At 49.9% G+C, this 17,080-nt stretch overlaps 1 protein-coding gene across 1 annotated transcript in view; it reads right to left on the bottom strand.

The window, feature by feature from the left end:
- CCDC108 (coiled-coil domain containing 108) overlaps positions 1–17,080 on the bottom strand; it is a 40,614-nt gene that overhangs the window by 22,088 nt on the left and 1,446 nt on the right. The window contains 12 exon segments of the mRNA XM_010861293.1: positions 2,480–2,839; positions 3,071–3,271; positions 3,678–3,943; positions 4,341–4,563; positions 5,020–5,165; positions 5,453–5,652; positions 5,845–6,011; positions 6,513–6,615; positions 13,208–13,392; positions 15,622–15,814; positions 16,144–16,202; positions 16,204–16,283. Of these exon segments, the coding sequence (XP_010859595.1) occupies positions 2,480–2,839; positions 3,071–3,271; positions 3,678–3,943; positions 4,341–4,563; positions 5,020–5,165; positions 5,453–5,652; positions 5,845–6,011; positions 6,513–6,615; positions 13,208–13,392; positions 15,622–15,814; positions 16,144–16,202; positions 16,204–16,283 (2,183 nt within the window).

Consider the following 17,080-nt stretch of genomic DNA (forward strand, 5'->3'; position numbering starts at 1 on the left):
GGGGGAACCACAGCCATAGCAGCCCTTCCTGCTGTGCGCCAGGCCCCGCACTGAACACGCAGCACCAGGCAGTCAGCAGACACGCTCTCTAATCCTCCCAGCAGGACGAGGGTGGGGCTGGGAAGTGAAAGCAGCATTCATCCTGCAGGAATGTGCCCAGAGAGCACTGGCCAATAGAAACAGAATGCAAGCCGCAAGTGCGAGCCGCAAACATCGTTTTAAATGTTCTAGTAGCCACATCGACAAGGCAAAACATGTAAAATTTATTTCAACAGTATATTTTATTTAACTGAGTAGATCCAAAATTGTATTGTTTCAACATTACTTATGTATGTGTGTGTATATATATATATATACGCACATGCTGCTGCTGCTGCTAAGTCACTTCAGTCGTGTCCAACTCTGTGCGACCACAGACACGGCAGCCCACCAGGCTCCCCTGTCCCTGGGATTCTCCAGGCAAGAACACTGGAGTGGGTTGCCATTTCCTTCTCCAATGCATGAAAGTGAAAAGTGAAAGGGAAGTCGCTCAGTCGTGTCTGACTCTTAGCGACCCCATGGACTGTAGCCCACCAGGCTCCTCCATCCATGGGATTTTCCAGGCAAGAGAAATGGAGTGGGGTGCCATTGCCTTCTCCGATATATACACATACATATACAAATCCCATGGACAAAGGAGCATGGTGGGCTACAGTCCTGGGGTCTCAAAGAGTCCAACACGACAGAGTGACTAAGCATGCACACACATATATATGTATGCTTAGTCACTCAGTCGTGTTGGACTCTTTGAGACCCCAGGACTGTAGCCCACCATGCTCCTTTGTCCATGGGATTTTTCAGGCAAGAATACTAGAGTGGGTTGCCATTTCCTCCTTCAGGGCAATCTTTCTGACTCAGGGAATGAACCCACCTCTCTACGTCTCCTACACTGGCAGGCAGGTTCTTTACCACTAGCAGCGCTTTGGAAGCCCATATATATCTGTGTGTGTATGTATTCTTGTTCAGTTGCTCAGTCATGTCCGACTTTTTTCAACCCCCTAGACTGTAGCACTCTAGGTCTTCCTGCCCCTCACCATCTCCCGAAGTTTGCCCAAGTTCATTGCATTGGTGATGCCATCATATACATATATATATATACATACATATACATACATATATGTTTATGATGCATATAGACGATGGCATTGGGCTTCCCAGGTGGCTCAGTGTGTAAAGAATCCACCTGCAATGCAGGAGAAGCAGGCAGATGTGAGTTCAATCCCTGGGTTGGGAAGATCCCCTGGAGGAGAGCATGGCAACCCACCAGGATTCTCGCCTGGAGAATCCCGTGGAGAGAGGAGCCTGGTGGAATACAGTCCATGGGGTCAGAAAGAGTCAGACACAACTGAAGTGACTGAGCACGCACGCACGCACATGATGGCATCACCATATACAGTGCATATATACATGAGGCAGGAGGCATTTTGCATACTTTCTGTGCTAAGTCCTAGAAATCAGTGTGTCTCTTCCCTTTACAGCGTGTCTGTTTGGACTAGACACAGTTCAAGTGCTCAGTGGCCACACGTGGCTAGTGGTTGGCATACTGGACAGCTTATGACTGCAAGATGTAGCCTAAAAGTCTGATGAGCTCAGCCAAGCCAGATGTCCACAGCCTCATTCCTACAAACTTTTGAGTTTCTGCACAGCCAAGATATTAGAACAGAGGCAACTAAAGACTCAGCTTTGGAAAAACTTCTCAAAGGTTTGGATATGCTCCCAAGTTTATAGATGAAAAGACAGCTCAGGGGTCTATACATTAAGGGAGGAGCCCAAGGTCACAGAGCTGGTAAGGGACTCTGATCTTGACTGCACAGCTCTGCTCTTCCCTGAGCCCCAGCACTCGCCCACTGGGCAAGAACAGCAAGGTGGGCAGAGCAGAGGAGGGAAAGGGGAGGACGGATTGGAAATGTGAAGGGAGCGACATGTCCGGGGCTGAGAGGCTGGACTGACCACCTGGTCAAGGGAAGATGGACAAGAAGCCCCTTCCTACATGCACGTAATTACTGGGTGCCCCAGGGTCTGTCCCCCCGGGGCCTAGTTCCTGCCCTCAGCTCTTCCAGAAGGACCAGTTCCTACCTCAAGGACTAGCGAGAGGTCAGGAGCCCCCCAGCCAGGAGGCCCAGGAAACTACGTGCACCAGAATTTCCCAAAGGGCTTGAGCCCCAGAGTTCTCCCTCCAGAGAGGGTGGGAGGCACACGAGAGGGAGACATAGTCAGCTGGGCCAAGAAGCCTCTCAGCCAAGGCAGGCCATGAACCTGGGAGAAAGACAGACCACCAAGGCCAAAGTCCAGCCAAGGGGACAAGGAAAGGAGGGAGCAGAGCCCAGCACAGAGAGGACGGGTCCTACCTCACCCCCTCCTCCCCTCCGACCCCGCACCCTGCCGTTCAGGCTCCAGGGCAGAGAATCCACCTTCCCCTGTCCTGTCTGCCCACACACACCTTATAGACGGCAAAGGCTTCAAGCTCCACGGCATACAGGCCGTTGGGGTGAGGCGGCTGGAAGTGCAGGCGCAGGGCTGTGGACTTGAGAGGGGGAACATCGCAGGTGTTTGGGGTCACCCAGAAGGGGCAGTCAGCCCTGCGTGTCCAGGCCACGGTGATCTTGCCGTTGGTGTGGTTCATCAGGCACAGGGGGACAGGGCTGGGGTCCTTGGGCCTGGGGCAGGCACCGAAATCCACCTCGACGGGCTCAATGCTGACGGGCGGGGGAAAGATGGCCACGTCATTGGTGCCGTCGAAGAAGTACTCAGTCATCGGGGGGATGAGGGGATACTGCGAGGCCGGTACGTCCTCCGAGTCCTGCGTGGGGAGAGACGGGTGGGTGGGGACCGGTTCTCCGGCCACTGCCCCTCATCTCTGTGCCCCTTTCTGGAAAAGGCTACGAGAGCTCCGCACATGTCACACCCCCCGACTACGAACGATGCCCAAGGCACTGCGGAGCGCGGGACTGCCCAAGGATTGCTAGAGAAGGGGGGGCGTGAACCTGGGAGGGTGGACGGCCCCCTGGGGTCCCAGAGGGACACATCGAACCTCCATGGGGAGCATCAGGGCACCGTTCTTATCCTGCTCCAGCTTCCTCTCCCTCAGCATGATGCCCAGGATGTCGGGCGGGTAGAGCGTCAGGCCCCGTGCCAGGTGCGTGCGGTACCATGTGAGATGCTGAGGTCGGAGGATGGCTGGCTTGGTGCTCTCCGAGTGGCATGTCCCAATCAGGTCCAGGAACAGTGGGTCCTACAACACTGTGTCTGTGTGAGGCTAGATTTCAGCCTCCACTCGCCACCCTGGCCAGAGACCGGCTTCGTCAGGGCACAGTGAGTACCACCTGGTCCGGGGGCCTGGGTGGGGTTGTCACCTCAAGGCTCTCTGCCCTGCACGTGCTGTGTGGGGTGAGGGCCAAAGTCCCGGGCTGGCAGCAGTGAGAGCAAGACTGGCCCGCCCACCTGGCTCAAAGCGAGCCTCTGCATGCCCCTAGCCAACCTCTGGCTCCGAAAGCCAGGCTGGGGGCCCTGGAGGAGAAAATCCTGCAAGTTCCAGAAAACAGGTGACTGAGCACCAAGCCCTGTCCTCACGACTGGGCCTCGGATTGGCCCCTCCATCTCCTAGGGGAGCCCGGCCTCGCCCCTCCCCAACAGCTCACCTGGTGGTGGATGAGACAGGCCACCCGCCGCCAGTAGATGATGGGTTGAGTGGGCTGGAAGACACAGCACAGGGTCATGCGGGCCTTGCCCACCAGGGTCCCAAAGGCAGGTCTGATGCTGAAGACGCTCTCCTGACAGTCGATGTCAAAGTGGAAGCAGGCCGTGCAGTCCGACTTGTTCTCCATCCACAGGGACTGCTCTGAGCAGGTCCCGAGGTTGACCCAGCTGAAGTCGACGCAGTGGTGCTGCAGCGACAGGGCAGGACCTGGGTGGAGGAGGCGGGGGTGGGGGGGTCGCTGTGAGTGGGCCTGGCCACCTGGGTAGTCTCCAAGGGTCCCACGGATGGGAGGTGGTGCTGCCTGGAGACAGAAGATTGGGTTGGAAAGGCTTGGCGCCCCAGCGGCCTGCGGCCTGCGCAGACCACCAGGTTGGGTAGTACAGGGGCGGCGGTTGGGGGTCGGGGGTTGGGAGTCGGGGAGTGAATATGGGAACAGTATCTCCAGGTGACCTTAACTGATTCCTAGCTGAGCCCACCAGGGGGCAGCAGACACCCAGGCTGAGGGTAAGGAGGCCCCAGGCGTCTAGCAGCAGACGCTTGTCAGTTGTAAGCAGGGGCTGCTCCTGTCTCTGGAGGCAGTGCAGTGACCTGGGACTGCCAGTACCTCTAGAGAAACCAACGACTTTGAGCAGGGTCTGGGAGGCACAGCCAGAGGGCACGATGGACAAGTAGTCCATGGTCCTGACGTCCAAGGTCTCAGGGCGGAAGAACACCGACACGAATTTCTTCTCTCCGGGGGCCACAATGCCATGGGCCGTGGGGCACGAGAAGGCCTGGTCTTTGACCAGCATGTCTGGGGCCACTTCGATCCTGAAGGGGGCGCTCACCTGCGGGGCCAGGAAGGGTCCGGTTACAGGGTGAGGTGGTCCGTCATCACTAAGGTGCCCAGCTGAAGCCCTGCCTCTGCCTCAGTCACCAGCTTGATTGTGGAGCAAGGCTGCCTTGGCCCAGAGGAGGGAAGGGGCTGAGCCTTGTGCCCTGCACTGGGACTGCCCAGAGTGGGTACCTCTGCCTTGTCCCAAAGGTACCACAAAGGCTAGCAGTGGTCCTGGCATCAGGACACCTGAGGGCTGCTCTTGGGGTTGTTCTGGGGGGAAGTCAAGGGATAGTCCAGCCCAGCCCCCAGCTGTGATGATGGGGGGACCCCTGCTGACATGAGTGTATCAACAGGCATAGGTATGCAAGGCTTGCAACATTCTGTACAGGGGTGGGTATTAGGCGCACCCGGGGCTGTGGTCCCTGAGCCCTGCCCCCACTTCCCTCCACGGGCACAGGACACATACTGCCGACGGGTTATACAGCTTGATCTGCCTCTCAGCGGTGCAGCCCACAGCAACAGAGCCAAAGTGCAGCACTTTCTGGAAGCCTTCGGCATCCTGGTCCTCCGGGCGCCTCTGCTTTATGCTCACCAGCAGCTGGGCGCATTTGGCTGGGCAGAGAGTGGACACCCTTGGGGAGAAACCCACCAGGGCCTCTGTGGCCCCAAACTGAATAGCCCCTTCAAGGAAGACATGGGTCCCCAGGGGAACACTGGTCTGCGGCACCAAGGGAAACAAAGAGATGACAAAGCCTGTGGGGCTCGGCGAAGGGCGGGAGGCTGATGGAGGTCCCCTGGGGGCCAGGCCAGGGCGGGGGTGGGGGGAGCACACTGGAGGCTTTGTTTCCCAGGGAGGTGCAGCGGAGGGCTCTGGGGATGGGTGAGAGGTCGGGCCTCACCCACAGCCTGCAGCTGGATGCTGCTCTTCTGCTTGCTGCCCTCCCCATACCAGCACGTGGCCTGGGCTTCATAGATGACAGCCATTGGGGGCTGGAAGGTCACCTTGACCCGGCAGGCCTGGCCTGGTTCCAGCAGCCCCATGGGCGGCAGCATCTGGAATGGGCTGGGGGACTCCCAGGTGAAGAAGGTAGGCAGGTCCCTGGGGGTGGGGCGCAGGGGAGGGGGGATGCAGATCAGAGCCACTTTGCCCCCTCTGACCACTGCCCCTGCTTCAGAAAGGTGGAGATGCCCCCTTTACTCCCACACCCCACATGCCGGTCTCTCCTGCTCCCAGGAATCCTCCTCCCAGTTGTCGCGCTTCCCACCTCCAAGCCTCAGCCTCTGCCCTCACCCCACATTTTCCAGGCAGAACCAGGCCTCAGCCATGTCCCCCATGGCGCACATGGGCAACTGCAGGGACGGTGGGCAGATCAGACTGTGGCAGGGCAGGGTGGCTCTCAGGTCCACACAGAACATCCCCTCTGCTTTCTCAAGCCACAGCTGGTCCACGTACTCCTTCTGCGGTGTGTGGGGGCAGCAGTGGGGAGAGGCAGAGGCAGTGACTGATCAGTGGTACCCGGGTGGTACCCACCTCACCCTGGCCCTGGCCATCCCCCCAACATAACCGTGGAGGGCTGGGCTGGGCCACGGCCCTCCTCCATCTCAGTCTCTGAAGACAAGGTCAGTTCCTTGAGCTCTAGCGCCATCTTGGTCTCAGAGATATGGGGCAAAGTTTTGGGAGAATATTTTGAGAGCAGGAAGAAGCCAAGGAATACAGGGCTTTCTGATGGCTGACAGAGTAGCACCACTTTCCTGCTGCCCCACCCTCCCCACCCCACACATCCAACTGGAAGCCCCTTCTGTCTAATGAGTTTTGGCTCCAAGTGGTAGGATGTGGGTGTGGATGTGGGTGTGGTGGTTGGGTTTCGGGCGCTCCTCACTCCTCTGGCCTGGCCCCCTGCTCCGAGGTCACTGTGCCCATGTCCCTCCCTGTCCTTCACTCGCCACGGCAGGCCTTACCTTCTCCAGAGGGCGGAAGATGACGGGGAGTGAGAGGGTTAGGCCTGGGCTCAGGAAGATGGGCTGGGGGACGACCGTGAAGAAGAACTTGGTTTTGGGGGGCCTGTGGGAGGGAGCCAAGGAATAAACACTTCGGGATCAGAAAACTAGAAGAGGCAGAAGGATTAGGGGAGACCCTGGTAAGCTAAGCAGCTGGTGGGACTGTGGAAGGGGAAACACAGGGGTTATGCCCCAGTAGGAATTGTCTCTTGCATGCCACCCCTTTTTTCACAAACCTTCACTCCAGGATGTCAGAGCGCTGAAGGGAAAGATATAGGAGTGGACTTCCCTGGTGGTCCAGCGGTTAAGGAACCACCTGCCAATGCGGGGGACGCGGGTTCCATCCCTGGCCTGGGGAGATCCCACATGCTGTGGGGCAACGAAGGCCACGCACCACAACTACTGAGCCCACGCTCTGCAGCGAGAGAGGCCGCTGCGAGGGAAGCCCGCGCACCACAACTAGAGTGACGCCTGCTCGCCACAACCGGAGAAAGGCCCGCGCAGCAACAAAGACCCAGCACAGCCAAAAGTGCATAAATAAATAAACAGAATTACTTAAAAAAAAGAGACAAAGACAATACTGCCAAAAACTCTATACCAGTAAGTTCAGATAAAATAAACACATTTCTAGGAATGTATAATTGACCAAAAGTGACTCAAGAATTATACATTTTGTGGCCACCCTAACCTAAAATTATCCAAAAAATTGAATAAATAGTCAAAGAATCATGCCACAAAGAAAAGACCAGGCCAGATGGCTTCGCAGCAAGTAGTATGGAGCACTTGATAATTCTAGCCTTGTCTTCCCAACAACAGAGAACAAGGAAACCCTCCCCAAAATACTCTGTGAGTCTATCATAATGTTGTTATCAAAACCTGACAGTTATGAGAAGAAAGGAAAATTACAGGCCAGTACCAGCCATAAACAAAATATTGGCAAAAACAATTTAGCAATGAGTATAGAAAGAACACTCAATCATGAACAAGCGGGGCTTATTCTAGGAATACACCACTGGTTTAACATTAAAAAAAAAAAAGCGGGGATGGATTTTCCTGATGATCCAGTGGTTGGTAATCTTCCTGCCAAAGCAGGGGACGTGGGTTCAATCCCTGGTTTGGGAAGATTCCACATGCCTCGGGGCAGCTAAGCCTGTGGGCCACAATGACTGAATCCTCTGCGCCCCAGAGCCCGCACACTGCAACCAGAGGAGCCTCCCGCTCACAGAAAGTGCATGCGCAGCAACAAAGACCCAGCACAGCCAAAAAAGAATTAATTAACTTCTTTAAAAATCAGGGGATTTCTCTGGCAGTTCAGTGGTTAACACTCCAAATTTCCACTGCAGGGGGTGCAGGTTAGATCCCACATGCCCTGTGGTACAGTCAAAAAAAAAGAAAATTAAAAATCATTTAATGTAATTCACTGTATCCACAAATTAAGAGAGAAAAAAACAAATGACCATCTCAATAAAGAAAAACATTAAATCAACTTCAACATATGTTTATGACAAAAACTCTCAGCAACCTAGGAATAGAAGGGAACTTCCTTAACCTGATAAAGTCTAAAAAAAGAAGAAAAAAAAACAACTCCAGGAAACATGCAAATTAATGGTGAAACACTGGAATCTTTCACGTTGAGATCATGAGCAAAACAAGGATGCCTTCTAGAACCACTTCTGTTCAGCACTTTCCTTTTCAATAGCGCAGGAAGGAAAGACAAAGAAAAGATACAGGATTGGAAAGGAAGGGAAAAAATGCCATTTTCATTTAAGATATGAACATGTACACGGAAAACAGAATTAACAAACACATCATTAGAATTAACGAGAAAGTTTGTCAAGGTTGCTGGGCACAACCGTGTGGACAAAACATCTGTATTTTTAAAAAATGACTTTCTAAAAAACCAGCAATAAGTAGAAGAATAAAACAACTTTAAAAGATACCATATTCAGCATCATTAAAAATTTAAAACACTTAGGTATAAATCTAACTAAAGATGTGTAAGACATCTATGGAGAAAATGTTACATTTTATTGAAAGATATGAAAGAAGACCTAAAGAAATATAAAGAGGCACCATGTTCATGAAAGACTCAATTTGTGTTGATTCTCCCCAAACTGATCTATGTGTGTATGCCCGTGTGCTCAGTTACTTCAGTCATGTCCAGCTCTTTGACCCTATAGACTGTAGGCTCCTCTTGTCCATGGGATTCTCCAGGCAAGAATACTGGAGTGGGTTGCCAATGCCCTCCTCCAGGGGATCTTCCCGACCCAGGAATCAAACCTGTGTCTCTTGTGTCTCCTGCATTGCAGGCGGACTCTTTACCCCACTGAGCCACCTGGAAAGCCTAAATTGATCTATATGTTCAACTAAATCCTAAACAAAATCTTAAAAAATTGTCTGCTGCTGCTGCTGTTAAGTCGCTTCAGTCGTGTCCGACTCTGTGTGACCCCATAGATGGCAGCCCACCAGGGTCCCCTGTCCCTGGGGTTCTCCAGGCAAGAACACTGGAGTGGGTTGCCATTTCCTTCTCCAAATGCATGAAAGCGAAAAGTGAAAGTGAAGTCGCTCAGTCATGTCCAACTCTTAGCGACCCCATGGACTGAAGCCTACCAGGCTCCTCTGCCCATGGGATTTTCCAGGCAAGAGTACTGGAGTGGGTTGCCATTGCCTTCTCCAAAAAGTTGTCTACTTGTATGTATTTAAGTTGATTTGAAGATATTTATGAAAGTTAAAAGGTCCAATGAGAGCCAAGACAATCTTGAGTAAGAATGAAGTTGGAGGACTTACTGCTGCTGCTGCTAAGTCGTTTCAGTCGTGTCTGACTCTGTGCAACCCCATGGACTGCAGCCTACCAGGTTCCTCTGTCCATGGGATTTTCCAGGCAAGAGTACTGAAGTGGTTGCCATTGCCTTCTCCTATAACTGCATAGTGATATACCAATTCAACTTACTGCTATGGGGGAAAAACACCATTTAATGAGACATGAAGACAAAGCACAAACCCGACTAAGGGGACACACGCTGTGGACCACAGCACGGCTATGACCAGAGCAAGTGGGGGACGGGGGAGGGGAGATGGATGGGTAAACTACAGCCTCGGGGGCTGGGGCGGGGGGCGGTCTGGATTGACGACGACTAAGAAGACAACAGGATGAGACAGGAAATCAAAACCAATGATGAAACACACCGTCAGAGAACTCCAACAGCAAGGAAAACATACAGAACTGTTCTTCTACAAATATTTGGAAAGAAATCAAGCATGAAACCACAGAGAAATCGTCAAAGGATTTTAAATATCAACTAATTGGCCAATGATGCGAATTATAAAAACAGTGTGTCAAAAGACCACAAAATGGACTAGTTACCACTTCACAGGCCGCTAAAATGATTCACAGTTAATTTAATTATAAGCTGACTAACAATGCAGCTTACACTACAAGATAATTAAGACTTATAAGCTTTAATAATCAATTCAGGATGATATTTATTGGCCCAGTGAGAGACGAATACAGCAAGGGAACAAAACAGGGTTCAGAAATGGTTCCTACATGTATGGACACTTGATAAACATCAGTGGTAGGGAGATCATAAAGCAAAGTATCAAATTTTCAATAAATGGTGCTGGGACAACTGGACATTGATTTGAGGGGAAAAAAGTCATTGGATCCCTACTTTGAACCATTCACAAAAATCAATTCCATGTAGATAAAAGACAAATATGAAAGGCAAAATTATAATGTCTTTAGAAGATACTATAGGAGAAAATCTTCATGAACTAGATAAGGGTAGAGAAGAACTTGCAAATATCTACCATAAAAGAAAATATATTGGTACATTCGATTCCTTTGAAATTAAGAATGCCTTTTCTTCAAAATACATGATAGAAGAAAAGACAAATCACAAGGTGGCAGAAGATATTCACAGCACATAACTGATAAAGAATTAGTATCTTTAATAAGAACATTTATTTAAAAAAGACAATCTACAAAGAACATGTAAAGATAGGTAACAGGTACATGAAAAGATGCTCAACATTGCTAATTATTAGAGAAATGCAAATCATAACAATGAGATATCACCTTGCACTATTATCAAGAAATCTACAAATAAACGTTGGCGAGGATGTGGAGAAAAGGGGACCCTGGTATACTATTGGTGGGAATGTTAATTGGTCTGCCATCCTGGAAAACAGTATGGAGGTTCCAAAAAAACTAAAACTAGGACTACCATATGATCTAGCGATTCCACTCCTCGGCATATGTCCAGAAAAGAAAAAAAGAAAAATACTAATTGGAAAAGATACATGTACCCCAATGTTCATAGCAGCACTATTTACAATAGCCAAGATACTGGAGCACCCCAAGCGACCATCAACAGACCATCAACCATCAATGGGTCAAGAAGATATGGCATACACACATACACACACACACACACTCACAGTGGAATATTACCCAGCCACAAAAAATAATGAAATCCATAACATGGGTGGACCTACAGAACATTATGATTAGTGAAGTAAGTCAGACAAAGACATATACTACATGATATCACTTGTATGTGAAATCTAAAACAAACCAATGTTTATAGCAAAGCAGAAACAGACTCAAAGATTCAGAAAACAAAGTAGTTGTTACCAGTGGGGAGAGGGAAGTGGGAAGGGGCAAGATGAAGATAGGAGTATGGGGTTAAGAGAAACAAACTACCAAATTTAAAATAGATAAGCAGGACTTCCCTGGTGACATAGTGGATAAGAATCTGCCTGCCAATGCAGGGGACACAGGTTCCATCCCTGCTCTGGAAAGATTCCACATGCCGAGGAGCAGCTAAGCCCCTGTGCCACAACTACTGAGTCCGAACTCGAGAATCCTCGAGCTGCAACTACTGCGCCCACGTGCCTAGAGCCTGCACTCCACAGCAAGAGAAGCCACTGCAATGAGAATCCCAAGCACTGCAACTAAGAGCAGACCCCGCTCGACGCAACTAGAGAAAGCCCACGCAAAGCAACAAAGACCCAGCACAGCCAAAAATAGAATAAATAAACAAACCTAAACTTAAAATAATAAAATAAAATAGTTAGGCAACAAGGATATCCTGCATAGCACAGGAAATGATAGCCATTATCTTGTAATAACCTGTAATGGAGTATAATCTGCAAAAGTACTGAATCATTATGCTATACAGATGAAATTAAAATAATATTGCAAATCAGCTACATTTTAATTCTTTTTGAAAAACGAAAAAAGATAATCTAACAGAAAAATGGACACAGACTTAAACAGGAATTTCACAAATGAAATGGCCAATAACACAGGAAAAAAACACTTAATTGTAATAGTAATCAGAGAAATGAAAATTAAACCTACAACAAATTAGCATTATTGGCAAAAAATTTAAGTCTAAACAATACCAATTGTTGGTAAAGTTAAAGAGGAATGGGAATACTCATATGTGGCTGGTGGAAATATAAATGGATATAAGTACTTTGGAAACGAGTTTGGCAAACATGTACAAACATCTGTGAGAAGCAAACGTGTACATGTTCTAAGTCACAGTAGTTCTATCCCTTTGTATCTACCCTAGAAAAACTTGAACTTGTGCAATAGCTGAACAATGTTGATAACAGTCTCAAACTTGAAACAACCAAAACGCCCCTCAGCAGAAGAATGCATAAGCACACAGAAGCATACGTTGAACTATTACTCTGTGATGAAAGAGGATAAACTACGCATGCGTGTGGACGAGTCTTATGAACATAACTGAGCTATGACCAACCTAGACGGCATACTAAAAAGCAGAGACATCACTTTGCCAACAAAGCTCCATAGAGTCAAAGCTGTGGATTTTCCAGTAGTCATGCATGGATGTGAGAGTTGGACCATAAAGAAGGCTGAGCGCTGAAGAACTGATGCTTCTGAACTGTGGTGCTGGAGAAAACTCTTGAGAGTCCCTTGGACAGCAAGGAGATCAAACCAGTTAATCCTAAAGATTTCAATCCTGAATATTCATTGGAAGGACTGACGTTAAAGCTGAAGCTCCAATACTTTGGCCACCTGATGTGAAGAGCTGAATCACTGGAAAAGACCCTGATGGGGGAAAGATTGAAGACAGGAGGAGAAGGGGGTGACAGAGAATGAGGTGGTTGGAAGGCATCATCAACTCAACGGACATGAGTTTGAGCATTTGTGAGACAGTGAAGGATGGGGAAGCCTGGCATGCTGCAGTCCATGGGGTTGCAAAGAATCAGACATGACTTAGTGACTGAACAACAACAACAACAAAAGTGTATCATGTTATCCCACTTACATAAAGTTCATAAGAAGGTAAACAAACTATAGCATTTAGGGATGCAAACATAAGTGGCAAACCCTTTGGAGAAAAACAAGAAAATCATTCTCATGAAAGTCAGAACAGTGGTTACCTTTACCAGTAGGGAAGGTGTTCCAAGGCTGGGGGGACACATGATGAGAAAAGGTGAGTTTCAGACACTGTTATTACTCCATTAATTAACCTGGTCACACGGGTCCCACTTTCAACAACTGTTCAAACTATACATGTCCTACACACTCTTTTGGTTTTGTATGACATTTTTTAAAGTGGATGCTTTAGGGGGTTCAGGGCTCAGGGACTTAAGTCTCTGATCCCTCATACTGGTACCTGTATTTTATCTTTTGGATTTTCAAGGAGAGATTTTTCAGAACCAGGTTTTTGGTGATCTCCTTCCCCAACACCCAGCCTTTCCATTGTAGCTCCTCAGCCACCTCAATGTCCCAGATGACCCTCTTCTTCACTTTGTCCTGCTTCTTTGGGAAGCACAACTGAGCGTCCATGGAGCTGGCAGGCTGTCCGGTTGGCAGGGAGAAAGGAGAGAAGAATTCAAAGACCCAGAGAATGGGCTAGGATCGCCCCACCTCCAGAAGGTAATGAATTACATCTCTTCTTGCCCCATGGGGGATGGTCTGGAGAGAGAAGGTGAGAGGCAGGGAGGCCCTGGAGTCTGATATTACCTCTTCTGAGGTCATTTGAATGGTTTTGCAACTAGATTCACTGAGATACTGCCCCTAAAGCTGTCCCTGGACCGCTCTATCAGCCCCTTAGCCCAGCACACTCAGCAGCCTTAGCTGGCCTGTTCTGTCCCCCGTGTGCCCTCAGACACTGCTCTATTCAGATGCTGCCTTCTCAACCTCCCCATCCTACCCCTTCTCTACAGAAGCCTGTAGAGAACTTCTCTAAGACGTCCCTCCCTGGAACTTCTCCAGGGCACAGGGATATTCCACCATTCCCTCTCCCATCCCTCACCTAGCTGATGGAGCAAAGGACAGAGCCAACTTGCCTGGGGACAACCCACACCCGATGCCTTGGCTTTGAGGCCTCTCCAAGCACTGCTCCTAAGGATGCTAGAGGTTTACTGTACCAACACTCCCTGTCTATAACAGCAAATCTTTTCACCGGCTGATCCCTAACTCTTAACTATCTGAGGAGGGAGGGGAATGGACAACTTCTGGGGCAGCGAGATGGAGGGAGGAGGAACCAGGTGTCTCTTCCTACCATTCATTGCAGTGAATGTACATTCACTGCCATTTTCCTTTAGCTTTGACCAAGGGTTGTTTTTATATCATTATATAAGGGGGGCCTGGTGTGCCGCAGTCCATGGGGATATGACTTAACGGCTCAGCAACAACAGAGGATAAATGTATGTGTTTAAAAGATATGTGCTTCACTACCTATGATGCGCCAGACACTGTAGAGGTTAGTGCCAGGCCTATAATAGTGAACGAGACCATCGAATCCTTTCTCTCTTGGAGCTTACATCTGTTTCAAAATATACAGAATGTCAGATGGCCCGAACTGCCCACGGAGGAAAGGTGACATGGGTGGCCGAGGGTCATTTATTATAAACATCAGTTGATGCATCGATCAGAGTCCAACCAGAAAAACAGAAGCCCCTCTGGGTGTTTAAAATAAGGAATTCAATGCACAAGGAGGGGCTAGTGAAGTAACCTCAAAGTTAACAACATCAAGAAGCTGCCACCAGGGACTTCCCCGGTGGTCCAGTGGTTGAGAATCAGCCTGCCAAAGCGGTGGACATGGGTTTGATCCCTGGTCTACGAAGATCCCACATGTCGAGGAGCAGCTAAGCCCGGGTGCCGCAGCTGCTAAGCCCGTGCACCTAGAACGTGGGCTCCACAATAAGAGAAACCACTGCAGTGAGAAGCCCATGCACCACAACGAAGAGTAGCCCCCTGCTCACTGCAACTAGAGAAAGCCCACGTGCAGCAACAAAGACCCAGCACAGCCAAAAAGAAATAAACTAATTAATATAATTTTAAAAAGAAGGTGCTGCTGTACACAAGTTAGGGGAAGAGGTGGGGGTCTCAGAACCCAGAGCACTGTCTGGTGCCGATGGGAGTCACAGCGAGATGCAGACCAAGACACTGTCAAAAGCAGGGAGGGAAGAAGAGACGTACCTGGGCTTCTCTCCTCCTCCCACCTTTTAGTCTCAGCCAGCTCAGAGCAGAGTGGGGAAGGGCAGTGAATGAATCTGTGTGCAAACTGGCCTGGAACGCCACAGATGCAGGGGAGAGATGACCATGGTCCACAGGGAGGCGAATGCAACCACCATCACATTTAAGGCAACCCAAGAACTCCCACATGACAGACACGTGCTGCACAAAACGCAGTCAGACCCCTACGTTACCTCCCTAGATGAGCACTGGCCACCCTGACCCGGTGCTGTCACACAGAAAGAACCCTGAGAGCTGCAAAAATGCAAACAACATCCACCCACTGGACAAATGCAAGGCCCTAGGTAGGCATCAAGATCAGAAGAGCTTTTCGAAGGAAGAGAGAACTACAGGCTACTCTTATCAGCCGCAAACTCCCATCTCCCCAACATTCTTCTCTCCACCGTCATGCTCACAGCTGCCACTGCTCCAGCTGGCCTGGGGCTCCATGTATGTAGCATCTAGTAATGGGGTTGGGACAGGAGAGAGGGGTACTCCCAGATTCCGACCCTTGCTGGTCTGCTGCCCATCCACCCCACTTGGCCCCACAGGCGTCCTCACAAAGGCACTGGCGTTGCTGCTGCTGTAGGCACTCATGGCCATGCTGCTGCCAGTGATGGTGGGAAAGGCCACCGTGCTGGCACTCAGGCATGATCCGGAGTTCATGGTGCAGTCCCCGCTGTCCCTAGTCCTCATGAGGAGGCTGAGGGCTGCTTCAATGAGCACTGGGTGCCGGGAACACAAGTCCGAAGGAAGCTCTCTGGCTAAGCCAAGAGTTCCTGCCAGTTGGGAGCTGGAAAGAGACCAGAAAGGAGACAGGAGGGGCATGAGAAAGAGACGTCAATGGAGAAGACTCACCATGGACACTGTGATCATGGAGGAGTTGCCTGCTTCCGAGCTCTGGCAACAGGTGTGAAGTGGCACGTGAGAAACGAGCCTGAATACAAGACCCAGGGCTTCGTCTGGGAGCCTAGAGGCTCACCATTCAGGAAAGGCCATTTGGAAAAGGGAACTGGGGATGAGGCCCATGCAGCACTGCCCTCCACAGCCACACGTGGCATTTCTCAGTAAGCTCCCAGTGCGTGTCACTGAAGCATATGCATTGCTTTTACCTGGCTTTTACTCTCTACTTGTTGCCTCTGAACATGGCTGGCCACCTCTGAGAAGAGAAATAAGGAACAAAGAAAAGGCAAATGAGACTGAAGGCTTCTTGGGCTTCTGAGTTTTCTCTTATCAGTACACAACCTGTTTAGTTCAGTCGCTCAGTCATGTCCGACTCTTTGTGACTCCATGAATTGCAGCACGCAGGCCTCCCTGTCCATCACCAACTGCCGGAGTTCACTCAAACTCATGTCCTTTGAGTTGGTGATGCCATCCAACCATCTCACTCTCTGTTGCCCCCTTCTCCTCCTGCCCTCAATCTTTCCCAGCATCAGGGTCTTTTCAAATGAGTCAGCTCTTTGCATTACGTGGCCGAAGTATTGGAATTTCAGCTTCAATATCAGTCCTTCCAATAAACACCCAGGACTGATCTCCTTTAGGATGGACTGGTTGGATCTCCTTGCAGTCCAAGGGACTTTCAAGAGTCTTTTCCAACACCACAGTTAAAAAGCATCAATTCTTCGGCACTCAGCTTTCTTCACAGTCCAACTCTCACATCCATACATGACTACTGGAAAAACCATAGCCTTGACTAGACGGACTTTTGTTGGCAAAGTAATGTCTCTGCTTTTAATCCAGGTTTAAAGGAAGCCTTCAATGAAATGAGCCAAAGCCTTTGACTGTGTGGATCACAATAAACTGTGGAAAATTCTCAAAGGGATGGGAATACCAGACCACCTGACCTGCCTCTTGAGGAACCTATATGCAGGTCAGGAAGCAACAGTTAGAACTAGACATGGAACAACAGACTGGTTCCAAATAGGAAAAGGAGTATGTCAAGGCTATATATTGTCACCCTGCTTTATTTAACTTCTATGCAGAGTACATCATGAGAAACGCTGGGCTGGAACAAGCACAAGCTGGA

This window comes from Bison bison, unplaced genomic scaffold, assembly GCF_000754665.1.
Source record: "Bison bison bison isolate TAMUID 2011002044 unplaced genomic scaffold, Bison_UMD1.0 scf7180017864471, whole genome shotgun sequence".
Taxonomy (NCBI): Eukaryota; Metazoa; Chordata; class Mammalia; order Artiodactyla; family Bovidae; genus Bison; species Bison bison.